Source organism: Anas acuta, chromosome 24 (assembly GCF_963932015.1).
Source record: "Anas acuta chromosome 24, bAnaAcu1.1, whole genome shotgun sequence".
Lineage (NCBI taxonomy): Eukaryota > Metazoa > Chordata > Aves > Anseriformes > Anatidae > Anas > Anas acuta.
The window spans coordinates 4,035,598-4,060,065 of NC_089002.1; the positions used below are offsets into that span (position 1 = coordinate 4,035,598).

The following is a 24,468-nucleotide window of genomic DNA, read 5'->3' on the forward strand; positions in this document are numbered from 1 at the left end:
GCTGATTATTTTATTTTTGCTTTGAAGGGCTCTGGCCACAAAAATGGAGGGAAAAAACAAAAAGGGAGGGAATAAACAAGAAGGGAGGGAATAAACAAAAAGGGAGGGAATAAACAAAAAGGGAGGGAATAAGCAAAAAAGGAGGGAAAAAACGAAAAGGAAAAAAAAAAAAAAGGAAGGGAAATAATGAACAGGGAGGGAAAGAGAAGGACTAGGACTGAATGCTCAAAGTGCACTGTAGGAATTGCAAAGCCGGGGTTGAGGAGCATTCCCGGGGGGGGCTCCGGGACTGCTCCTTTGCAGCCTGCCCGGCCGCGGGGGCAGCTCGGCGTGAGCCCTGCATCCCCACGGGACCCCGACCCCTCCAACAACCCCCCCCCACCTCCCACGACTCCCAGCCCCCGACCACCCCGGGGGGCCGTGCACGACCGCTGCCGGCCTCCCCCCAACATGGCAGCGGCTCCCGCGGCCGCCCCACGTGCTGCCAGCCCGCCGGCGCGCCGCAAGCCCCGCCCCTTGGGGGCGTGGCCACCGGCGGGTTTCGGCGCGCCGCGGCGGCAGCGGCGCTTCCGATTGGCCGAGAGCCCTCCGGCCCCGCCCCCCGGCCCGCCGAGGCCCCGCCTCCCGGCGCGCCACCCGCGTCCCGCGGCCGCCGCAGCGGAGCCGGCGCTGCCCGCCCAGCGCCCATGGAGCTGCTGTGCGTGGAAGCCGTGCCCCGAGCCCCCCGAGCCGGGCGGGACCCGCAGCTGCTGGGGGACCGGCGGGTGCTGCAGAACCTGCTGAGCCAGGAGGAGCGCTACAGCCCCCGCGTCTCCTACTTCCAGTGCGTGCAGCAGGAGATCAAGCCGTACATGCGGAAAATGCTGGCGTTTTGGATGCTGGAGGTACGGCCGCGAATCCTCCCGCTCCTCACCCTCCTGCTCCTCTCCTCCTCCTCCAGCTCCTTGCCCGGACACCCCATTTTATTTTATTTTATTTTATTTTATTTTATTTTATTTTTTGCTTTTTCTCGCCCGCCCTCCCGTGCATGCAAAGCGTGCGCGCCCCGGGAGGCAGCTGGCGGCAAACGGGGAAGGCAGCGGCCGCTCCCCGTGCACCCGCCCGGCTCCCTCCTGCTGCCTGCCGGGGGCAGCCCCCGGGGCACGGGGAAGGCTCCGGGGTCCGTGCGAGCCTCAGCTGCGGTCCCCGGCATGGAGGAGGCTGTGCCCGGAGGGAGGAAGGGGGAGGCGGGTGGGCAAAGCGGTTTGCGGCAGGGCAGAGCCTGGGCGAGTAGTGGCTGAGCTGGGAGAAGCGGTGGCCCCATGCAGCAGGAGCAGCCCCCCCCCGAGATCCCAGCGTGTGCCCCCAATTCCCCCCCGGTAGTATCCTGCCATGCTGCTCTTGGGCCCCATTCATTCCCTGCTCCCTAAAATCCTGGCCCCAAATCCTCCCCCTCTGCAGCCTGCAGCCCAGAGGCTTGCACACCCTGCACGGGGAGAATATAACATTGCAACCCTTTACTTCCCTAAATTAAAATGAACGAGGCTCTCTGCGGGATGCAGCTCAGTGGGGAGACCTCACGGGCCTCTTTATGGGATGGTCAGAGCGAGCGGTCTCAGCAGAGAAAGAAACAGCAAGACATAAATGACGTTGGGATCCAGGCTGCCCGCTCGCCACCGCAGCCACCCTTGCAAGAAGCTGCCTGCTTCTGTCAAAAGAAATGAGAGAGCGCTTTGCTTTTAAAAAGCTTTTTTTTTTTTTCTTTTTTTTCTTTTTCCTGTTCGCATTGTTCTGTCGCTGCAAGCCTCTGTCTGAGGAGGCTCCTTAGATAAATGCAGCTCCGGAGCCTGTTGCTGTGGAGCTGTGAGGACGGTCAAAAAGTGGGTGACACTTTGGGGTTGGCACAAGGTTGCAGCGGGGGGCTCAAATTCAGAGCTCTGGGGTTCTGCCCGTGGCCGTGGCTGGGGGGGGAAGGAGGAAGACTCCTGGAGGCAGGCACGGCTCTGCCATCGAGCCTGCCCCTGCCCCTGGGCTGCTGAGGGTGGAATTGCCAGGAGTGGCCGTGGATCCTGCACCAGTGGGGCTCCAGCTGGAGGCTGCTGGAATTGCTGCTTTTCCCTGAGGTCCTGAGTCCTCCCAGAGCAGAAAATGGGCAGCCGGCTGCGGGCATCCCTGAGAGCAGTGAAAAAGGCAGGGGGTGGAGGGGTTGCAACTAAAAGAATCGGGGTGTTAAAGTCTCTGTGGGCTCTTTGTAACTGCACTCAAGCTCTTCTGCTTTCCGCAGGAAGATGAATGGAGCCGTGCAGCATTTGTTGCTCGCGTAACCTCGCTGCAGCCGTAGGCTTCACACCTGTAGCTGACTTACTCCTTAGCCCCGTGGAGCTGTCAGAGCCCTGCAGATAACCCTGCAGCACCACCACCACCAGAAGCTTTGAAGCTGCGGCGCAAGCAGGGTCTGGAGAGGCCGGTGCCGATTAAAACTTCCTTTTTTTTTTTTTTTTTTTGTTTTTGTTTTGTTTGATCGGGTTTTGTCAGGTGTGCGAGGAGCAGAAATGCGAAGAAGAGGTCTTCCCCTTGGCCATGAACTACGTGGATCGCTACCTGTCCTCGGTCCCCGTGCGGAAAAACCACTTGCAGCTCCTGGGGGCGGTCTGCATGCTGCTGGCTTCCAAGCTGCGAGAAACCATGCCCCTGACGGTGGAGAAGCTCTGCATTTACACAGACAACTCCATCACGCCTCAGCAGCTCCTGGTAATCACTCCGCCTATCTCAAAGAGCCCTCCAGCCCCTCCCCAGCCCTTATCTCCTGCACGCTGCTGCTTGGCACCATACCTGCCCCTGGGGCTCCTCCTCCTCTTGTTTTTTTTTTTCCCCCCCTGTTTCTCCACCTTCCTCCTTGTTCCCCAACCAACCTCCTCACCCCCTTGCCAGGGTGGATTTGGGTCTGTTGGTGGAGCCCTTCCCATCGGGGCAGAGCTGTGCAGGGCAGGATTGTCACCTCCGCTGTCACCTCCACGCTCCAGAGAGCGTCCCCTGAGCCTGAAGTGCTCGCTGGCAGCACGGAGCTGCCACGCTGAGCTTGCTCCTGGGGCTGCTTTGCTTTCGAGTGGCAGCTCTGGGAGAAAAAAGGCATCTGAACAGTGCAGAGCAGGAGGAGGGGAAGCGTTAAGTGGGGAGCTTCCAGCAAAACAGGTGGACCTGGGCTGTGCCTTCCAGGCTGACGATGCTGCCAGGTGAAGGGCTGATGGAAAAGCTGGGAGCGTGCTTCGAGTTAAAGCAGGGCTGCTCTGCCCGTCCCATCAGACACTTAGGTGGCAGCTGCGTGGGCTCTGAAGGCAGAGCTCTTTGTCTGATACGAGCTGCTCAAAGCAGAGATCCAAACCTCTGAGCTCAGCGTTGCCAGCGGGGGAAGGACGCTGGAGAACCCCTTTTCTCGGGGGCCTCCTGTGCTGTCGGTTCTGAGCTCTCGGGAGGAAACGGCCACCTCGGCTCGAGTGACAAACATCCCTGGAGACGGTTTGCCTATGAGAATTTCTCGGGGTTAGTCATCGCCTTATTAAATGTCTGTTTTGTTGGTTTTTTTTTCTGGGCTGGGGGTGGGTGAGGCGCTCTGAGCGTGTCCCCAGGGTGGGGAGCGAGCCCACAAAACTTTCAGGTGTGAGATGAAGGCAGTTCTGGTAACGGGAGCTCGGCTCTCAGCGTGGTTTTTCCAAGTGCTGGTGAAAGTTGGGGAAAATCCCCTCACCTCCATGCCTCTCCCTGTAGGTTTTTGTGGGTGGCTGCTGCCATACGCAGCCCTCGTGGAAAAAGCACGTGTGAGTAACGGGGAGGGATGGGGACGCAGAGGAGATGCAGGTGCTGGTTGCTTCTCTAGATGCTGAGCTGTGGTGGTGCCGTAGCACCTTGCTGCTGGGGCTGCCCCAAAAACTGTGAGCAAAGGTTTTGTCCAGCTGTCTGTGACATTTCATCCTCGGGAGCAGCTTCTCACCCATCAGTGTACCCAGGACTGGGTTCATCACCTGAAGATGATCCCAGCCTGGAACAGAGGGGTTCCTCGTGGCCCTGGGGTAATAACTTGCTCGTGTGCTTCACCTCTGTCTTCCTCTCTGATGCAGACCTTGAGGGCAGTCCTGCTGCCATCAGCCCTGCAGGTTGAGGGACATCAGCACAGAGCTTTTAGCCATTTCTGCAGCACGGATCGTGGGCCACAAGGAGCTGGACTTGGGTAGGCACCTTGTGCACGGCTGCCACGGATCCCAGACGTGCCTTCCTCTTTGATTCCTTTTTGGTGAAGGTTTGCTTTTTTCAGTCAAATTTAAACTTTGTTTGTAGCAGGCTCCCTCCGGAGAACAGGTGGGCAGAGGAGGTGCTGACACGCAGAAAGCACCAGCCTGCAGGTTTTCCTTCGCCCTGCTGCAGCGCTGCCTCCCCCCTTGGAGCCTTTTCTCCTTCCCCCAGAAGTTTGTCAGCAGGAAGCTGTGGCTAAGCAGGGCCACAATATTCATCTTCCCTCCTCCAGCCGGTGTTGGGGTGGAGATGGAGGAGTAAAACCCTGCTGCTCCCTTCTGATTGTGCAGGGCTCTGCACCGCAGCTCTTTTTTTTTGTGCTTTCCCCCGCTAAAATACTGGGACGCTCGGCACAGCTGAGCACCCAGCCTGGATCTCTCCGCAGGGTGCTCCAGCATCAAAATGCACTTGGGATGGACAAAAGGGGCTTCACCAGGCTTGCTTTTGCCTAGATGAGCAGAACCTGCTCGGGTTTCCCTTTGCTCTCTGTAAAGACGGAGCTGAGGCAAGGGCTGCGGCTCCGTGAGAGGTTTGGTGTTGCCCCGAGACCTGCCAAGAGTTAATGCCCTGATTACAAAACCAGGGTGAGCTGCTCTTTTCCTCCTCTGTGCTAATCGTGGCGATGTCGCCTCTCTTTCACAACCTTGGGGTGGAAGAGGGTGGGGAGGGGAAGGGGAGCTTCTTCAGCAGGGTCCGGACAATGGCGCATCCTGGCCTCCTCTCGTGGAGCCGTGCCATTTCGGCTTCCCTCCCGTCCTCCCAGGGCCCTCGGAGGAAGCTGGCTCCCTTTCCCTCTAGGTTTGCTTCCTTCTCTTGCAGGGATGCTTGGCACCAGCTCAGCGGTTTAGCAAGGACACATCTGAAGCAGAAATCTTGATGAAGTTATTCTAGGGAGAAGGAAATGATGCAACAAGGGACTTGTCCATTTGGAGGAAGTTGGATTTCCGTCGAGGGCGTTATCTAACCTACCTTGCTTGGCTTTTTTTTTTATTTCTTAAAGACTTTGCTGGCCTGTGCAAGCCAGCGCTCAGCTGCTTGAGGGTCGGAGAGCACTTGTGGGTCACCTTCATCCTTGGCTTGGGGGCATCTGCCTGGTTTGCCCCTGCTCTGTTGATTTCCCCCCGAGACCTTTGATCTGAGGTCAATTCTTCCAATTTCAGGTGTTTCCTAGCAAAGACCCCAGGCAGGGCCAAGCCAGCAGGCAGACAATGAAGGAAGCAGCAGTGACAGCAGATGAGGAGGAGTGAAAACAGGAGAAAGGGGTCACAGCTGAGTAGGAAGGGTTGCTCACTCGTGATAAGCATCGACCTTCCAGGGCGCAGGCTTGTGGTTTGCCTCCTGCTTGTCGCACGGGTGGGGTGGATGCGACAGCTCCTGCACCTGAATTTGGCACCTTTACCTTCAACATCCAGCCCTGAGGTGTGCTCCGGGGGATGGAAACAAACGTTGGCCCCGCGTTTCCTATCTGCAGCTGGACTTTCGTGGCTTCTCATTTCTGTAGCTGGCGGGGAGGGTGGGTGGCCAACAGCGACAGCTCTTTCCACCCTCCTTTTGAGTCAGCCCGCGAGCACATCAGAGCGCAGCCTGCTCCTGCTCTGCTGGCAGCTCCTCGAGGCAGTGATAATGAGAAATGGCAGCTTTGCAACTCGAGTGGCAAAATCGGCTTCTTTTCTCCTGCAGGCAGGGCTGCTGCACAGAAGGAGCTGGGCTCTGCTCTTGTCAGAGCAGGGGAGGTGATGGGCAATGCTGGCTGCTTTCCTTCCTTCTCTCTCTTATTATTTTTTTTTTCTTTTGGGGGATGCAGCCAGGAGAGATAAAGGGTGCAAAGCCTGCAGTGGCACTTCCCAGCCCCACAGGCGCTGGCTGAGCCTGGGGAGCTCTTGCAGGAAGGCGCTGGGCGCAGTCCCGGTGATGGGATGCTCGGTGGGCAGCGTTGGCAGCCTGCAGCCCTTCCACGGGGAGGTTGGAGCGGAGAAACAAAGGAACTTTTTCCACTTTCTTCCTCTCTTTCATTAGCCAGGCAGAGGCTGATTCAATTAGGTGCAAAACAAAACGCCAGGAAAAGGATGTTTGCTGTGCGGAGCGGCGCTGCTGTCGCAAAGCTGCTTGCCTATCTCTTGCAGCCTTTTGTTTTGCTTCTTCCACAGATGAAGTGATTCAGAGATTCTGCCGTGCTGCTCCAAGAGTGGGAAATCCCAAGGGCTAGCGGGAGAGGAGCAAGGAACAGGGGGTTTTGGCTGGAGAGTGGCTTCCTCTACCTAAATCCTGTGAGCGGGTGACAATCCTCGGCGCCTGTCGCCTTTGGCCAGCATCTTGAGTGCCAGCTGAGCCTCGGGATCAGGCCCCTTGTACCAACGAGGTTTTCAAGAAGCTGGAAAACCTTTTTATTAGCTGTTAGAGAGCTGCTTTGTGCAGATGGTTTGCTGGAGCAGCCCCAGTGCGGCAGGAGCCAGCGCGGTGCCCCAGGTGAGCGCTCGCTGCTGATCTGCGCCCTGAATCTGCTCCTGGAGATGAAATGTGTCCCAGCAGGGCTGTGCCTTCTGCCACACCAGTGTGAATGCCACGTGCCCCTGCCAGGAGCTGGCATACGGCTCTGGGAGGAGAAGGAACAGGGGTCTGGGGGGTGCTGGGCTCCCCTCATCCACTGGGGGCTGGCTCCGTGCGCCGCGATCTCCGGCTCGTTTTGGTGACCTCAGCCCAGGGTCTGCACAGGGGCCGTGCTCCCCCCTGGTGCAGAGGTCGGGATGGGGCTGCTCAGCTCTCGCCCTCATGGCAGGATCCCCTGGAGGTGCTGCTGGTGTCCTGGTTCCCCAGGAGGATGGTGCTCAGGCAAGCAGTTGGCTTTTCTAGCAAAGCTGCTGGCCCTTGGTGGCTTCCAGCTGAGTGACAGCAGGGACAATGCGATGCTCCATCTCTCACAGCTCTGTTCTGGTGTCACCTGGCTGTGTGGCTGTGGTTTAACCCGTGGCCAGCGCTCTCTTTTCTTCTTCCATTAAGCCTGGTCTCTCTCCCCCTCTACTTCCATCCTCTCATTGAACCAGGCACCCTCAAAGCCTTGTGCTGCGGTCCTGAGGCTCTGGAGCTTATCACTAGGTTCCTTCTTGCTTTTATGCTGCGGATTTGGCTTAAAAATGCAGAAAGCCTGGCAGGCTGGCCATCCATATGGGGGACCAGTGAGTGTGTTCCAGCGAGGCACCGCTTTCTGCTTGGAGAAGCACGGGCTGCAAAGCGGCAAACGGCACGTTTGGGCTAGCGGGGGGACTCGGAGCAGGTTGAGCAACGCTGCTCATTTAAGCAACCCAGAACTGGTATTGTTGTGTAAGGGGAAGAGTGGGTTTTAAAAAAACAAAAAAAAAAAGAAAAGAAAGCGGAGATCGGCCTTTATGAAAAAAAAAAAAAAAATCTCACTTCTTCAAATCCATCTGTTCTGGTGCTCCTGTGGGCAGCGCTGACCTCGTAATCTTAGAGCGCTTGGAAAAGAAAAGAGCCCATGTGGGGTGGGACTCACCCTGAAACGGAGACACCTGATCCCAATCCCAGCTCAGCTCTGGCCTTCCAAACCCAGAGCCATGCTTGGCTCCTGTGGTGTTTCCTTCCCCTGCAGGCTTGTAGGGCTGTCCTTCCCCACTGCGATCGGGGATGAGGGACACGGGAGCATCTTCTGCACCGTTTCTGGAGCCTTTTGGCCAGACCCAGGGCTGCTGCTGAGCCAGGGGATGAGGGCAGAGAGAAGTGGGAGGCCGAGTGCATGGGGTGCAGAGGCTTCCATCACGTCTCGTGGGGGAGTTGGGACTGTCGGAGAGGCTCAGGGTGGGTGGGTGCGGGCTGCCAGAGATATCCCTGCACGGGTGGGAAGGGAAATGATTCTGTGACCCGCTGGGTGCTGACTGCCACGCGCTCACCCTGGGCTGCTCCGTGCGTCCTTGTTGGTGCTGGGACGGGCACCCAGAGCTGCGGGAGGCTCAGTGGGTGCAGGGAGCGCTGTGCCTCCTGCCCCTTGCTCTTTTTATTGCGTGTGCTGCTGCAGCAGCCTTGCAGAGCACGGGAGCGCCCGGAGGAGTGCCCGCAGAGCACGAGGCTGATCCGGCTGCACCTGGGGAAGAAGAAGAAAGCAAGACTTGGCGCTTCCTCTTCTGATCTTTTCTCCAGGCTGTGCAACAGCTCAGGGCTGGAATTGTGCCATGGTGGCAGAGCAGGGCTGTTCCCTCTTCCCTTCCCTGTCTGATGGGTTGTGCTTTTTAACTGCCCTTCCCCGAGCTCTGACTTTATCCACCCGTGGTTCAGGTGGGAGCTTCTCCACACCCCGCTCAGTGCCGTGCTCTCTGTCTCTCCGCAGGACTGGGAGGTTCTAGTCCTGGAGAAGCTAAAGTGGGACCTGGTCTCGGTGATAGCAAACGATTTCCTGGCTCACATCCTCCACCACCTCCCGCTTCCTAAGGACAAGATGGAGCTGGTGAAGAAACACGCGCAGACCTTCATTGCCCTGTGTGCCACAGGTGGGTGCCTGCTCCCGCTGGGGCCATTCACTGGGGGGTGGGCGGTGGTCCCAGGGGGTGCCCTGGGGTGCTGGATGCCCGCCTGCACTGGGATCAGAGCACTTTGCTGCTCGGTGATGTGTTTTCTGTCCCTGAGGAAGCAGGGTAATGGTCCTGGGGGCCGTTAGCACCGTGCCCGGGGTGAAGGCAGGGTTCAGCACGAGCCTCCATCAGCCCTCAGAAGTCCTTAGATCAGCGTCATCTTCAGGACCTCTTTTGGTGAGACAGGCCCAGAGAAATAGCTTCAGGAATCCCGCTGCTGCGATGCTCCACCTGTTTGCCATTGCTCCGATCCTATTTCTCCCCGCTCACCTGGAGACACCCCGCTGCCTGGCCCCCGCTGGTTTTGCAGGGAAATCACCCTCCCAGGAACCTGCAGCTCGCACACGGCCTTGCTAACAGCTCCTTTTTGTCCCCGTCCTGCCTCCAGACTACACTTTCGTCATGTACCCGCCCTCCATGATCGCCACGGGCAGCATCGGCGCGGCCGTGCACGGGCTGACGCTCTCGGTCAACGACTTCAGCGGCGAGGCCGTCACCGAGCTGCTGGCCAGCATCACCGGCACGGAGGTGGTGAGTGTTCGCCGGGCTGGGAACCCTTCCTATTTCTGCAGCTCCCTCCTGGAGGGGGAAATAAGCTGACCGTAGCGATGCTGACCGCGGTTCGAAGAGCACCGAGAGGTTGGGGAGCATCTCCCAACGCCGTGCCCTTGGTCAGGGCCACGGTTGTGGTCGGCTCCTGGCCCCCAACGCCATCTGTGCGGAGCTGGGGAGCCTTTGATGAGCGGCACAAAGGGCAGCGGCTGTTCCCCGTGCGGACAGGTGTCGGCAGGATCGGGTTGACGGGGTGGGATGGGGCAGGGGGAGAAGCCGGGCTCGGCATCTGCTCACCTCCACGGTGTCTGGTTGCAGGTGCCCAGCCCGGGGTGAGAAAAGGGGGCTGGGGGCACGGAGCCTTTTGGGATGCTGTGCTGGGGGTGCTGGGGGGCACCCGCCTGCCCCTCTGCTGGGATTTGGCTGAGGAAGGGGGCACCCTTTGGGCTCCCCGTGGCCAGGTTGCTCCTGCTGCAGCGAAGCAATCGGGAGCCTTTATTCTGCCAGGGCCCCTCCTTTTGATCCTTTTCTTCAGCCGGGCCGGGTTGGTTTCAGTCCCCTGACGGCAGCGCCGCGGCTTGGGAGAGGGCGGGAGGCTGCAGCCGGGCTTTGTGTGGGCACAAGGGACGGGGCAGGAGGACGTCTTGCTTTCTTGGTGTGGTTTTGTTTTGTTTTATTATTTTTTTTTATTTTTTTTGTTTGCGGGAGCCTGTTTTGAAGGCTCAATCAGTGCAGCCAGCTGCTCGCAAGCTGCTGCGGTGAATGGGGCAGGAGCTGAAACCTGCTCCGGGGCAGGGCTGCTGCAGGGAACAGGTGGGAAGCAGGGAGAGCACCACGGAGCGAGGGGAGCCGAAAGGGCTGGGGATGGCTCTGCTGCCCTCCAGCTGGGGGCTGGGTGCTGCAGCCCCTGCCCGGCTCCCTGGGGATGCTCCCGGCCTCGCAGCATCCCTGTGCTGTGACTCGGTTTCCCCGTCAGCTTTGGAGCTTTGGTTGTGCCTCGGAGCTGCCCGTGCAGAGCAGGATGAGGCCCCGTTGGCTTCCCAACGTGCCCCCGAGCTGGAGCAGCCCCACAATTTGGCTGCCCTACAGGGTCGGGCTGAGCCCAGCCACCTCCTGGGCTTCGCTCGCAGGTGAAGGAGCCGGGCTGCAGACAGCTGAGCCACACAACTCTGCCAAAATTACCTACAGAGAGCCCAGCTGTGGCTCCTGAGACGCTCCTCAGCCTCTGTCCCTACCCAAAAAGTGGGGGCAGCTCCCGTGAAACCCCCCAGGGACCCCTGAACCCCCCTGCCCCACACAGCGTGATGGGGGCCGGCCGGGCTGCGGGCGGGCCGGAGGCCGCGCTTACTGGAAGCAGCAGTGGGGAAGGGGAGGTGGGCGTTGCTATTTTTTGCTCGCCACATCCTCTGTCAGTTTCTAAGAACCGGCGGTGGATTCCTGGTAAGAGATTTCGATGTGTGACAATATCCCGCCAGCCTGCGCGGCCCCGCGGCGGGCAGCTCGGCGCCGGCCTGGAGGTGCGAAATGTCACCTCGTGCCCCGGGAGCTGGAGGGGGGGTGCCTCGGGGTGTCACAGCGCTCCGGTTTCGAGGGAGAGGGGTTTCCTCGGCTGGTCACAGCTTCTGGAGGAGAAGAAAGGGGTTTGCCCTTGCTATAAGCAGCGATATGCTGCTGCTCGCCATCCCCTGTGCCTTCCTGCTCGTGGGGCTGGCGGGTCCCCAGCACCGGGCTCCCTGAGGAGGCTCCCGAGGGAGAAACGGGATGGGGAGAGCCCTGGGAGAAGCTGCGTGGCCTCAGCATCGCTCCTGTAACATAGCATCGATGTCAGGTCTGGCTGCACGGGGATCTGGGTGTGGGGCTGCGTCAGGAGGCTCCCAGCGGGAGCTCCAAGAGACCCCACGTGCAGGGCCTGGGGGGGGCAGGAGGGTCTCCGAGGTCTCCGTGCGCACCTTTTCCTGTGTATGGACCTGGGAATTGGGTCATCAGGTGGGTCCCGGCCAGCCCAGCGATGTCAGGCTCTGCCCCTCCAGTTACCGATGGAGGAGGAGAGCCGAAATTGTGTGCTGGAGCTCTACAGGGGCCCTCGTGGGTAGCGGGGTCTCCTCCATGAGAACGTGGTTGAGGGGGGAGATGGCAACAGAGCATGGGGCTTCTCCTGGGCAGGGCATGAAGCGTAGCCAAGCTGGAGATACCTGGAGGGAAACAACTGCTGCTGTGTGCTTGGATGCTCCAGGGGGCAGGGAGATGGTCCTGCAGCTGCTCAGAGCTATCCTAAGGGCCCTCACCTGTGAAGAGCAGAGAACTGAGGCCTCTCTTCCCATTCCCTCTCCCACAGGACTGCCTGAAAGCCTGTCAGGAGCAGATCGAGGCAGCCTTAGCCGAGAGCCTGAAGCAAGCTTCCCAAAGCCAGCAGGAATACAGCACCGCCAAGACTGCTGCCTACCCGGCCAGCCAGCCCACCAGCACGCCCACAGACGTCACGGACATCAACCTGTGACCAGCCTCCCCTTCCCAAGAGCCGCCCAGCCCCGTGACAACAGGACCTGGCCCCGGACACCCAAATGTGGCTGCATCCCTCCTCCCCACCCAGAGCACGCCCAGGATCTGCTCCGCTTGCTGGCTGCGCGCCGAGGGCTCCGCGCTCGCCCATCTCCCCTCCTCGAGCGCCGGAGGGGGGCAGGAGGAAGGCGTTTGGGGGGGCTCCGATGATGGCCACGGGGGCTGGCGGGGCTCACCGCTGCTTGGACTCCGCTCGCTGGCTTCTGCGGGAGGCAGGGGCGAAGCGACCCTCCTCGTGGTGGTGGGGTAGCAGGAGTAGGCAGGGAGGGGAGCAGGATCCAGGATGAAGTTGTAAAACGTTCCCTAGCTCCTGTTCCTCCCAGCCCGGGTGCCGCTGTCTGCTCTCTCCTCGGGTACGTTGACCCTGATGACTTTCAGCCCCCGCGTGGGCCATCGATGGTGCACAGCCAGCCTCGTACCCGGGCCTACGTGACCAAAATGTTGGTAGCCCCCCACCTCCTTCCCCAGGCCGGGGCACTGCCGGCCCGCTGGGCTCGCGAGGAACAAGCATCCAGGAGGAGAGGAGGGTGCTCGTGGATCCCTGGGTCCTGATCGCTTCGTGCTGGGTTCGTTGTGGCTCCTGGGGGGCTGGCGTGGCTGCTTCTGCTTGGAGATGTGTGTGTGGCTTTGATTCTTGTTGCCATTAGATTTGGGATTTGCGGGTTTGGGGCTTGCTTTGGGGAAGCGCTGCTTTTCCGCGTGGACACCACAAGTCCTCGTCCCCGAGGAGCGACCCCTCGGGTGAGGTTTGGGCGCGACGTGCGGAGCGGGGACGGCGCTGCCCAAACGCAGACCTTGGCAAATCACCTTGGCTTTCTGCTGCCCCACCGAGGCTGCTTAATTTATTGTTAACTGCTCAAAAAAAAAAAAAAAAAAGGGGGAGGGAATAAGACCTGCTGTCCCTTGCTGTGGGGCCTGGGTGCTGGTCTCCTCTCCTTCTTAAAGTGCCTTTATCCCTTCGTCCCCTTCCTTCGCTCCCTGAGCACTGGGAGACTCTCTCACTTTGGAAGCTGGGTGGTTTTTAGGAAGCTCAGACGTCAGACTAGATTTTACGAAATCCATATGAATGTGCTGCTATAGTCTGAAATGCATCTTCACTCCTCCAAGGCAGGGATCTCGGGGGCCGTTCAGGGGGGGCCGTTTTCAATAGATACATTCACGGGGGTCCGCGTTGTGTCCTCACAGGGTGGAACATTCGCTGCGCACTTGATTTGAGAAGTGATTGCATTTTTGTCTCGTTGTTGTTGTTGATCCTGTCTGTTAGTTTTTATATATATATATATAAAAAAAAAAAAAGTGTTTTAAAAAGAAAAAAATAATGCTGCTTTTCTAAGAGAACTATTACAGTGTAGAATTGTATTAACTAGGAGAAGCCAGAGAGACTCTGCAGGGATGGGAGGCAGGACGCTGCTGCTCGGTGACCGCCGGCCACGTGGATCTGTGGCTGCTGTCCTCCTGGGGGGGGATGTGGGGAAGGATGTGGAAATCTTCCGTTTATGGTGCCGCTAGAAACAAAAGTCTTATCAGGTGGAAAAAGATGGGGCTGCTGCTCTTCCCCCCCCCCCCCCCCCCCCCCCCAGCCCGAATCGGCGCGAGGAGCCATCTGCCACTGACTCCTGCTAGCAGGACGGGCGGGGGGCACGCAGAGCCTGTCTGTACGAGAAGAAATTTTTTTTATATATAAATGAGTTTTTAATTTAAGAGTAAACTGGTTTGGTGTTCGCACGCGAGAGTCCCGCTGCTGGGAAAATCAGAGGATCCTATGATGTTCCAATAAAGTATTTTAAACCAGAGTGACCGTGTCCAGGGTTTTCCCTTTGCCACCTGCCCCCCCGCTGAGCTGTGCCTTTGCCCCAAATTGGGCTCGGGGTGGGGGGATCCCCCAGCCCAGGGGCTGCCCCTGAAAGCCTCCAGCCCTGCGTTTCCTGAGCAGGATGAAAGGGAAAGGGGCAGGTAGGGCACTGTCAGTGCAAACCCTGCAGGGAGGTGGATGCCACGGTGCCTGCCCCACGCTTTGCACAGCTGAGGGCTGGGGAGCAGCACCCTGGGGTGGCTCAGGGCTGGATGAACATTACCAAGATGCTGTGGGAGAGCACCGCAGCCTTCCTGCGGGCACGATGCCCATGCACCGAGCAGTTTTGCAGCAGCTGGAGGGGAGGCAGCGACTTCACAGCCTTGGAGGGCACCTTGGAAGCCTCCCCTCTTGCAGGTCGGTGCTGCAGCAGCTCGGGCTGCGCTGCAGCGAGCAGGGAGGGTGCGTGGGGTGAGCCCGGGTATCGCCCTCCCTCATCAGCTTCTGGCTTCTTTAAAGGAGATAAAAATCAGGAAGCCAAGGAAAACGTGCTGCGGTGTGCAGCCAGCCCGGGTGTTGCGTGCTGCTCCTCTTCGCGTGGCTTCTGCTGCTGCCACCGCTGCGTCACCGGGGACGGTGCCAGCTCTGGGCGAAGCCAAGGTGGCAGGGGGCTGAGCTGGGCGCAGCAGGAGGGGCTTTTCTCCCCGGGCTGTGCCAGACTTGGTGCTGCTTTCAGGGCTAAGGCTGAGGTACACACCTTGTAGGGCTCTTACTGGAGGTTTTCCCCTCTGCTCCAGGCTCTGCTGGGCTGCCCTGGCCCTGCACAGGGTCCCTGGGGTAGCTGGGTGCTGTCCCCTGCCCCTGCCTGGTGACAGCCAAGCTCAGGAAGCTCTCAAGCACCACCAGGAGTGCTTTTTTTTTCTTTTTCTTCTTCCTTAGAGCAGTTTTAGGCTCTGGGAACAGTCTGGGGGTGCTCAGCCCTGCGCCCCCACCCTTCCCACTGCAGGAGGGAGCCGCTCACACCCCAGCCTTTACCCAGCGGTGCAGGGACTGCTCAGCAGCCCCGCGCTCCTGCAGTGCAGGCTCAGATCTGCAGCTCTGCGAGGAGCCTGAGGCTGGTGGCTTTGCTCTGCCACCTGCTGGGGACAAGGCACGGCCGGGAGGGGACAGGGCAGGAGGATGGAGCCAGGAGAGGTGCGACTGGGGGGGAGCAGAACCACCCTGGGACTGAAGGACCTGGCTTCAGCTTTATTTTCTGCTACAGGGAGAGGAGAAACCCAACTGCCCTCCCGGCTGCTGGTGGCACGGGGCTGCCCTGCCCCGTGGTGAGCAGCGTAGGGAGCACCCAGGCTGCGTTTGGAGCAGCAGGATCCCGGGGAAGGAGGGTCCTGCACGCCTCCTGGGGGGCTTCCATCTCAGAGGGCTCCCAGCAGGTCGGGCTGCGGCTGTTCCCTGCTTTTTTTTTCCCCCAGCTCACTCCATGGCTGCGGGCGGCTGCCCCTCCACGTCCCGCGTCTTGGAGTTCACCAGCTCCCTGCGGATCTCGGGCGAGATCTGCGGGTGGCTGTGGAACTTGAGCAGCTCCAGCAACGCCTCCTTCTGCTCCGAGGCCAGGTCCTCCTTGTAGCGCTGGGCGAAGGCCAGGAAGCACTGGTGCCACAGCACGGGCAGGACCCGCTGGTCGGTGCGGAAGGCCAAGAAGTGGAAGACGAGGGCGTCCACCACGCGGAAGGGCAGCGCATATTTCTTGTCGATGAGCAGCCGGAGGAAGATGCTGTTGGCACCGCTGTACTGCATCTCGGCGAGCTTCAGCATCGCTGCGCTGCGGGGGCAGAAGCACAGGGGTGAGGACGGGCCCAGCACGAGCCAGACACTAAAGGGACAGACCCGGTGCTGCAGCCCTTGAATCTCAACCCCGGATAAAGCTGAGGAAAGCCCCTCAATGCTGAGGTGCTGAGGGATGGATCTGTGGTGCCGCGGTGCTGTCCCCAAAGGGGAAGCGTTCCCCACCCCACCAGCACGGCCCCGCTGCGTTACCTGGAGTGCAGGACGGGGATGGAGCACTTGGTGAGGATGCTGCCGATGATGATGGCCTCGCGCAGCGTGCAGGTCCCTGACTCGCACAGGGGGATGAGGATGCCTGCGGAGGGGGAAGAGTGAGGCACTGCCGGCCCTAACCACAGCAAGGGGAGCTGCTGGACACAAGGTTCAGCCCCTTCTGTCTCACAGCACACCTGACCCTACAGAACAACAGCTCCTCCACCAGCTGTTACAGGGGCTGTGGCATCTCTCTGCCATGCACCCAGCTCCAAACACCCGCAGGTTGCTGGACAAGGCAGAGATCAGGCCTGAGGCAGCTCACAGCCTCACAGATCCCATCTATCTGGCAGGATCTGTGTAGCCCTACAGAGCCCTGGGGGGGTTTGGAAGCTGCCCTGCCCACCAAGGGGGCTCCCTGCATCTCCCTGATGTCTTCTCCACCCTCTGCCTTCCCACTGAGCCCCTACAGGAGCAATCTGTAAAGGCAGTGGTGTGCAACACGGGGCCCTGCTGAGCTTCCCAGCTGCTGCAGACACCAAAAGGCTCCCTCATACGAAGTGCAGCCCTGCAGGGAGTCCCTACCTTTGAACCAGGCTCCCGGCTTGAACAGAGCCTTCTTCAAAGCCATGTAGAGGTGAAAGTTGAGGCGCTTGTACTCGGCGATGTCATCCCTGACCCGTGGCAACAGCACCAGGTTGTAGAACCTCTGGGCCATCCTCTCTTTTAGGTTGGATGAAAATATCCTGGGAAACGCAAAGCACAAAGCGAGGGGTGAGCTGAGGCTCGGAAACCAGGTCCTGGGAGCAGGTGACTGCAGGAAACTCTTATAGGACATCTGACACGGGGCACTGGGATCCACAGCGAGTCCCTGCCCTCCACAGGAGGAGAGAGGCAAGAGCAGGACACAGGTTGGTATTTTGTGTGTCTTGTTCCACTTACAAAGCAAAAAAACAAGGTCAGCAGCTCCCGGAGACGATCTTACCTGGTGGCTTGGTACATGGCAGCCGCTGTCCACGTCTCTGGATCTGTAATGTAGAGGATCTGCTCCCAGTTGGACAAGGCAGGAATGATTTTAAATGCCTTGGGGAGTTTCCCACTCCTGTACTTGGACAGCACCTTAAAAAAAAAGAAATGGATGCAGCCTTGGCAGCGACATACAGGCACTGACAGCACAGCATGGGACTTGGTAGGATTTGTCTTATGAGCATAAGAAAGCCACCCCTTCCCTTCACGTCTCCTCTAGGAAAGGACTGTCCTGGGTCCCTGCTCAATGCTGCCTGCTGGCGTGGCAGCCACGGGGCAGAGCTCTTTGGCCTTTACCTCTCTGACGCCCTTGTAGACCTCCAGGACGCGGGGGTCGAGCTGGGGCATGGGGCAGCCCGATATCTCCGAGAGCGCCGTCTCCACCTCCGTCTGCTTCTCCGTGATCTTCTCCATGATGATGTCGGCCAGCTTGCGCCTGGGGCGAGAGCAGGGGGGGAATGGGCAGGGGGCACGGTGCTGGGGAACAGTGGGCACTGCCTGGAGCCTCGTGAGCCCTCCATCCCCATCCTTGCCATCCCCATCCCCTTGGCCCCTCCATCCCCAGCTCCTTGATCCCCGTCCCCTTGGTCCCTCCATCCCCATTCCCTTGGTCCCTCCATCCCCATTCCCTTGGTCCCTCCATCCCCGTCCCCTTTGGCTCCCCAGTCCTTGTCCCCTTGGCCCCTCCATGCCCAACTCCTCCATCCCCATTCCCTTGGCCCCTCCATCCCCAGTTTCTTGATCCCCGTCCCCTTTGGCTCCTCCATCCCCATCCCCTCCATCCCTGTCCCACCTCAGCGGCGGGTTCTTGTTCATGAACATCTCGATGGCCTTCTCATCCTCGGGGTCCACCACCACCTCCCCGCCCCGCGCCGCCGCCTGCTGCAGCGAGGGCCACTCTTCATCCTCCTCCTCCTCCTCTTCCTCCTCGGACCCAGAGCCGCTCAGCGCCGGACCTGCGGGGACCAAACCCTTTGCTGTGAGCCCAGATCCCCGAGCTCGGATCCCGGGGGGCTACAGAGGGGGGGCACGGAGGTGGGGGGGGTCTCACCCAGCGCCCTGCTCCTGTGCCGGGGGGCTGCGGGCGCTCCGGGGCCGTGCTCTGCCTCCAGCTCCTCCTGCTGCCTCCTCGCTTGCTGCAGGATGCGCCGGGAGAGCCGGGCATCCACGTATCCTCGGCAGCCTTCATCCTCCTCCTCCTCCTCGGCCCGGCCGCGCCGTGCCCGTACCCGGGGGGCCGCGTCCTGCAGGAGCTGCTCGGGCAGCGGCACCGCGCGATCGGCTCCGGCCGCCGAACCCCGGGACCGCCGCACTTTGGGCATGGTGGGGGAAGCTCCGGGGGGCTTCGGTGTTGCCGCTGAGATCGGTCCCGGACCCCTCAGCCCCGCGTGCTCCACGCGGGACGGCCCCACGCGAGGTCCCCCCCCCCGCCCTCTCCAAGCGGCTCCGCGCCCGGCCCCTTCCGCCGCGCCCGGCCCCTTCCGCCGCCGCCGCTTCCTCCTGCGCCGTGGAGGACCGGGAGGGATGGGGGTCACCTGGTGAGGGGAGGAGGTCCTGGGGGGTCCCCAGCCTCCCCCCTGCTCCTTCCCGTCCCCGTGGGGCCGTCACGCGAGGGAGGTGTCGGGGGGGGGGGTCGTGGAGAGGGGTGCGGGGGGGCTTCTGAGCTGGGGGTGCGCTGCGCATCCAGCACAGCCTGGGGGAGCCCCCCCGTGTGTGTGTTCCCCGGGAGCCCACGCGTGTCACCCCCTTGAACCCACCCGATTTCCCCCCTTGAGCCCGTGCATGACCCCCTTGAGCCCACCCATGTCCCCCCTTGAGCCCACCCGTGTCCCCCCCGCCCCCCTGCTCGGCCCCTCTTGCACCCACGCGTGTCCCCTCCGTGAGTCCACGGGCGTCCCCTCCTTGCTCCCACCCGTGTCCCCCCCCCTATTAGCCCACCCGTGTCCCCCCTACCCAGACGCTGCAGGGATCTCTAAGCCTTTTTTTATCCCCCCCCCCACGAACCCAGCGTGACGCAGGTGCCCGTGGCCGAGGGCAAGAGCGTGCAGCAGACGGTGGAGATGCTGACGCGGAAGCTGGAGCTGCTGGGGGCCGAGAAGCAGGGCACCTTCTGCGTCGACTGCGAGACCTACCACACCGCCGCCTCCACCATGAGCAACCAAGGTGCACGGGGGGGGCACCGGGAGGGGTTGGGAGCCCCCAGCTGGGTCACCCCAAAAGGGCAGGGGGCGTTTGCGGGCATTTAGTGGCACCCTGGAGGCTTCGCTTCTCCCCGCAGTGCTCCGTGGTCTTCCCTTGAAGCTCGCACGCGGTGTGCTGCTGAAATCCTGGCTGCATCTGGAGCTCTGCTGCAGGTTTTGGACGCAGCGGCAGCTTTTTCTGCCAGCCACGATTGTTTTACTCGTTACGCTGAGCTCTCGTGGGGAAGGAGCAGCTGGCTTGCTCGCTGCCTGCAAGAGATTTTCTCTACCGTGGAAAATGCGTGCTGCGGTTCCGTGCGCCCTCGCAGACAGCCTCCCTGGGGATCTGGGACATCCCTGCAGGTCGTGCGGGTGCCGTGTGCCAGTTTGAAGGTGCTGCTCTGCCCCCTCACCTCTGCTCTGTCCCTTTCACGTCACCTCCATTCCCAGGGGTGGCTGCGCTGTGCGGTGAGCCCTGTCCTCAGGCTCCCCGCTCGAACGTTTGCACCCCAGCCAGGTCTCGTTGCTGTCAGCATGGTTTTTCCCCAAAGCTCCTTAAGGTGCTGATTCCAGCTGCATGGTTCTGCTGGCTGCCTTTTGTGCCGCGGAGGATGAGGGTGCTGGCAGCATCTGCCTGCTGCTGTTCCCTTCTTTTGAGGGTCTGCAAGCTGACCCACTTGTGTCCAGGGCTGTGCTCAGAAGACCCCACATTTCCTCTTGACGTGGCAGGCCCTGAAATGGCAGCTCCAAGGAAAGCTTGGCCTGCTCGCCTCGGGACCGTTGTGCCCCCTCTGTCCCTGCTGCACGCTTGGGTTTTCACCTGGGTTTTAAAAATGCTTTGGGAGCGTCGCTGCGGTGGCTGTGCAGCTGCAGAGGTCAGCACTGAGCCCCGGCAGCCTCTCGCAGCGTGCCTGCACCCAGATCCATTTGCAGCCACGAGAGCAGCTTTTTGCTGCTTTCCCTGCAGCCAGAGCTTGCACAGCCACGTCTGGAAAGGTTTTTTTAACCCAGGCAGATAAACGAGAATCAGTTCCCACTTTTACAGCACAGTACGAGCCAGGCATGTCCTTTTTTTCCCCACATTCCAGAGTGAGCCAGGGCCCAGCCCTCGGTTACTGCGGGGCTGAGTTCTGGGTGCCCAGCCCTCTGCTCGGGATCAGGGGGTGCTCTTTGCTGAACCCCCATCTGCCAGGGATCCAGGTCACCCACTGGTCTTTGAGTTGTGCTGTGCTCCCCTTGGCCAAGGGGTGGCTGCAGAAGGTTGTTTTTTCCCCATTTGAATCTTAAAAAGTAAACAGAATCTTTTCATTGAGCCGCTGGATGATGTAAAGTGTGTGTGAAGACACATTTGGAATTAAGGCAGCAAGGAGGACAAAGGGAAACCAGATGTTTCTTGCTTTAAACCCCAGACAAGCACGGGGCTGCTGGTTTCACAGCCCAAACACCGTCGCTCTTATTTCAGGGCAGACAGGCAAGCTGATGTACGTGATGCACAACTCCGAATACCCCCTCAGCTGCTTCGCCCTCTTTGAAAACGGCCCCTGCCTCATCGCGGATACCTACTTCGACACCCTGATGGTGAAGCTGAAAGGTTTTTTCCAAAATGCCAAGGCGAACAAGATAGAGAGCCGGGGCACCCGCTACCAGTACTGTGACTTCCTGGTGAAGGTGGGCACGGTTACGATGGGTCCCAGCGCCCGTGGGATATCCGTGGAGGTAAGAAATCCTCTCTGAAGGGTACAAAATACAGCTCCTGGGTAGGGAAATCTCACGCTGGAGGCTTGGCTGGAAATCCTGAGTCCCCGTTGCTTGTGTGCATCAGTTGTGCTCCTAGTCTGTAGTCGATGTGTTCATGTGTGTGGCAGGCAGAGCATTTATCTCCTGTTCACAACGAGGTTTAATTCAGGCAGGTACTTTAGGGCTCAGCTGTGCCTACGGAAAAGCCTGTCATTGAGGTGTCGATAAACACAACCCTGAAGGGATGCCATCAAACTAAAACGCTGCTTAAAGACCTGACGCGCAACACGGGCAGAGCACTTCAGGTTGATAAACACACCGGGGCGGGGAAAGCAGCCTCCTCAGCTGCTCATTTCATGCTGATTTGGGTTTGGCTTCCTTTCCTGATCCCAAGCAGCCAGTGGCTGGGCCGAGCAGCCCTGGGGGTGAGCAGGGCTCTCGGTTCTGCTCCCTCCTCAGCATTGAGCTCGGCGTTGAAACAGTCCTGCCCCGTGGGGTGCTGACCTGGATTGCTGCACTGCGGGGTGCTACGAGGGCTCAGAGGCTGTCATCAAAGGGCTTCCGCTCCCTCTGTGCAGTGCTGGGGCTGCTGATGAGGCTCGAGAGCATCCGAGCAGCGTGCCAGCTGCCGGCGGGTGGGAGCTGGGCTGCAGCGAGCCTGGAAATCGAAAGGGAGCTGCTGCAGGTCGCTGGAGGATCTAGGAAGGCATTCGGGGAGGTGTTTGGCTGAGTGGAGGTGTGAGGCAAAGGCTCCCAGGCTGTGGACAAGCCTCAGCTGGGCTTTAAAACATCTCAGGCAGGGGAAGGGCAAAGCAGAGGAGGTCAGAGCCCAGACATCTGCGTACGTTGGTGCCTGGCAGTCTTTGAGACGGCTGAGAATGAGATGTTTAAAGGTCTTTAAAGAATCCGAGCTGCTGTTTTTCTAAACACACAAGTGCTGTTATCTGCCATATAATTAATAATCACACCGCATCTACCCAGGCAGATGTTCCTAGCCAGCAGGGATGGGATTGAGAAATGGCTCAGTTCTTCTCTGCTGGAATAAACACAGATGTTGCAGTGGCACCAGCACCGCTGTTGACCTGGGGTTAAACAGAAGCTTGTTCTACCCGAAACGAGTTCAGGACCAGATTTGCCAGCTGGCCTGGTTGCTTCTGTTTTGGTTTAGCAGTTTCTTCTCAGGGTTTGCATTAGGACGTACCCCTGATCTGGGACTGCAAGCCCTTAAATCCCAGTGCTTTGGCAGTGCACACCTGAGAGATGTCACAGCCAAACGAGCTGTCGGCTTAGCAGCTCGTGGGAAGGAAGTTTGCTTTTGGATGGGGTGAAGTTAATGCAACATGTGAACCAATGTCCCAAGATTTCCACCACTGGGGATTTAGTAAGAGCAATGAACTTGCAGGGTGTATTTTTCCTTTCCTTTTCTTCCCTTTTGAAGGGATTGTTTGCGTGTTCCTGGTGTATCCTGTTCGTTTCTGTTTGTCCATCCTGCTTGGATTTGCTAAATGCTCTCTTCTTAGAGGAAAAGAAATTGGTGTGTATCCCTCTGCAACCACAGCACTGCGAAGCTGGTCTCTGACTTCAAACCCTTGACTAAATATGTCTCAAAACTCACTGTAGGGAGGCAGAGAGGAATTTGTGCTGTCTCCTGCGTGGTTTTTGCCCCTGCTGTGCGCTTCAGGGCTGCGGTTTGTGTTGGCAGGTGGAGTACTGCCCCTGCGTGATAGCCAACGACTGCTGGAACCTGCTGATGGAGTTCATGCAGAGCTTCATGGGGAACCACACTCCTGGCGTCCCGTCCGTCTTTGGCACCAAGCACGACAGCATCTACAGCCCGGCGGACACCGTGGTGCAGTACATGGAGCTGTTCAACAAGATCCGCAAGCAGCAGCAGGTGCCTGTAGCAGGAATCAGATGAAAGGACATGAAAGGACTCCCTGGGGCTCCGTGCAGAGCGACCGCATCCTCTTTCCTGCCTGCCATGTGGATCAGGAGGCCCTCCAAAAAAGCGGCACTGGAGCCAACCCAAGGTTTTTTTTTTTGTTTTTTTTTTTCCCTTCTAAATCTCTTTGCCCCGTTTCACGGCAAAGGTTTTGAATGCTGTGCGTATTTCTTGTTGGCCTTTGTATTTTTTGGGGGGAGTGTTTGTGCTCAGGCCTGTGGCTGCGATGGTTCTCAGCACCGTGTTTCATGCAGGGGATTACAGATTGTCCGCAGAGGGAGGGAAAGGAGAAATTCCAGCCAAATGCATGCAAGGGCAGAATTTCCTTGAATGCAAGCGGCTACATGAGGGAGAGGATGTTTTTTTATAACTATTTTCTTAAGATATCCACATGAAAGTGTCATGCTTTTTTCACCAAAATAAAAAGCTGTATTTTTGTGAGGAGATGGAGTCTGTCTGCCCAGCAAGCGCTGTGCTGCTTTGTATTGTTTATTTACAGCTTTTGAAATTTTCCCTTGCGTGGAGACTATTCTTTAGCAGAGTTTTATCTTTGATTTGGTTCGAGAGCTTTATACCCCTGAAGCAAACTAATTTCCCTGTGGCAAAATCTACAGGAATTCTTGCCTTCCTATTACGGGTATGTTCTTAGCTCGCCTTCATCTTTTATATCTGATGGGAGTATTAAAATCTTCCACCTCTCCGATGCTACCGATGAAGCCCGGTGCTAAATAAATAAATAAGTCTGGCAGGAAGCCTCTCACGCACTGAAGAAGAATACCAACTGCTTTATCTCATTGTTTGAAAGCTCTGTAATGAATGTCCCGTCCCTGCACACCATTTCTCACTTGAGAAATCCTGGTGACTTCAGCAGATTTACTGGAGTAAGGAAGGATTTGGGGAATAAGAGCCAAAAATTTATTGTGAGGCTTAACTACGCGATATCACTTGAATATTTTTCAGTGGTGATTTATTTTTACAGCAGGAAAACCAGAGAAATTAGATCCCTTTTGAGCTATCTGTCCCCCTGGTTTTACATATTCAGCATCTGTCTGGCTTGTAGCGGTAATTTTTCCCTCTCTCCCCCCTGCTCGGTCCCAGAATCAGCAGAAACACCCTCATTCAGCAACCAACCTTTGTGCTGAACTTCCTTCGTGGTTCCTGGGTAAGGCTGTGCTTAGTGGGGTTCCAGCTCTGCAGCCCACGTCCTGGGTAGGAAGAGAAGGTGTAGGGAAGGTACAAGGGGGTGTTAGAAGGGGGACAGGAGGTTCCTGGTGAAGAAGCAGCGGGCATCTTTCGCTCAAAAAAATATTTGTTGGTTTCTAGACAATACGTGGGCCTGACGAGCAAGTAAAACGGAAACAGATTTGTCCTAAATAGATTTTTCCCTTCTGAAGCAGTAGGCAATAAAGAAGCTGTTTTGTTACTTGATTTGCTGGCTGGTGGAGAACTAATTATTTAGAAATGGCTTCTTTTTGATTATCGCTTATACCTGTAAACCTAATTAACTCTTAGAGTGCTGTAGGCGTTTAATAAATTTAATCAGCCCTGGGTTCAGAAAGATCTGGCTGATAAGCTGGAATAAATGGCACAAAGCACCATAAGCACCTGAGAAATTCCAAAGTGCTGAATGTTCTGAGTGTTTGCTCAGGTTCCTGACTTGTGCGCCAACTTCAGCGGGACTGTTAATTTATTAATTTTCAAGGGATGGTTACAGAGCCTGCCCTGCTGTCATTCCACGTAGCTAAGTGCGGCTGGGAAAACAAAATGTTTTTTTTTTTTTTTACAGATAGTTATTTCAGT

The 24,468-nt window shown here is 58.5% G+C and overlaps 3 protein-coding genes across 3 annotated transcripts; 2 read left to right on the top strand and 1 right to left on the bottom strand.

The window, feature by feature from the left end:
* Window positions 1–624: 624 nt before the first annotated feature.
* CCND3 (cyclin D3) lies at window positions 625–13,229 on the top strand. Its single transcript, XM_068659917.1, has 5 exons — window positions 625–884; window positions 2,515–2,730; window positions 8,603–8,762; window positions 9,232–9,374; window positions 11,731–13,229. The coding sequence occupies exons 1-5, from the start codon at window positions 687–689 to the stop codon at window positions 11,890–11,892; spliced, it is 879 nt and encodes a 292-aa protein (XP_068516018.1). The 5' UTR covers window positions 625–686; the 3' UTR covers window positions 11,893–13,229.
* A 1,745-nt stretch (window positions 13,230–14,974) lies between these two features.
* Window positions 14,975–18,282, bottom strand: BYSL (bystin like). Its single transcript, XM_068659918.1, has 7 exons — window positions 17,861–18,282; window positions 17,603–17,765; window positions 17,107–17,245; window positions 16,769–16,902; window positions 16,369–16,529; window positions 15,784–15,886; window positions 14,975–15,568 (listed from the first exon to the last, which is right to left on the bottom strand). Exons 1-7 carry the CDS (start codon window positions 18,129–18,131, stop codon window positions 15,220–15,222), a joined length of 1,320 nt encoding a protein of 439 aa, XP_068516019.1. The 5' UTR covers window positions 18,132–18,282; the 3' UTR covers window positions 14,975–15,219.
* Window positions 18,259–24,096, top strand: MED20 (mediator complex subunit 20). The gene is made up of 4 exons (XM_068659926.1): window positions 18,259–18,347; window positions 18,818–18,972; window positions 20,452–20,705; window positions 22,429–24,096. Exons 1-4 carry the CDS (start codon window positions 18,334–18,336, stop codon window positions 22,642–22,644), a joined length of 639 nt encoding a protein of 212 aa, XP_068516027.1. The 5' UTR covers window positions 18,259–18,333; the 3' UTR covers window positions 22,645–24,096.
* The last annotated feature ends 372 nt before the right edge of the window (window positions 24,097–24,468 follow it).

Bases quoted from the DNA above. Each gene is read 5' to 3' on its own strand.
- BYSL (XM_068659918.1), bottom strand. From the start codon at position 18,131: ATGCCCAAAGTGCGGCGGTCCCGGGGTTCGGCGGCCGGAGCCGATCGC. The intron at 16,530-16,768 runs GTAAGATCGTCT...TGCGTTTCCCAG, and splicing joins GCCATGTACCAAGCCACCAG to GATATTTTCATCCAACCTAA. The intron at 15,887-16,368 runs GTAGGGACTCCC...CCCCCTCCGCAG, and splicing joins GCCGGGAGCCTGGTTCAAAG to GCATCCTCATCCCCCTGTGC.
- CCND3 (XM_068659917.1), top strand. From the start codon at position 687: ATGGAGCTGCTGTGCGTGGAAGCCGTGCCCCGAGCCCCCCGAGCCGGG. The intron at 885-2,514 runs GTACGGCCGCGA...GGGTTTTGTCAG, and splicing joins TGGCGTTTTGGATGCTGGAG to GTGTGCGAGGAGCAGAAATG. The intron at 2,731-8,602 runs GTAATCACTCCG...GTCTCTCCGCAG, and splicing joins TCACGCCTCAGCAGCTCCTG to GACTGGGAGGTTCTAGTCCT.
- MED20 (XM_068659926.1), top strand. The intron at 18,973-20,451 runs GTGCACGGGGGG...CTCTTATTTCAG, and splicing joins CTCCACCATGAGCAACCAAG to GGCAGACAGGCAAGCTGATG. The intron at 20,706-22,428 runs GTAAGAAATCCT...TTGTGTTGGCAG, and splicing joins CCCGTGGGATATCCGTGGAG to GTGGAGTACTGCCCCTGCGT.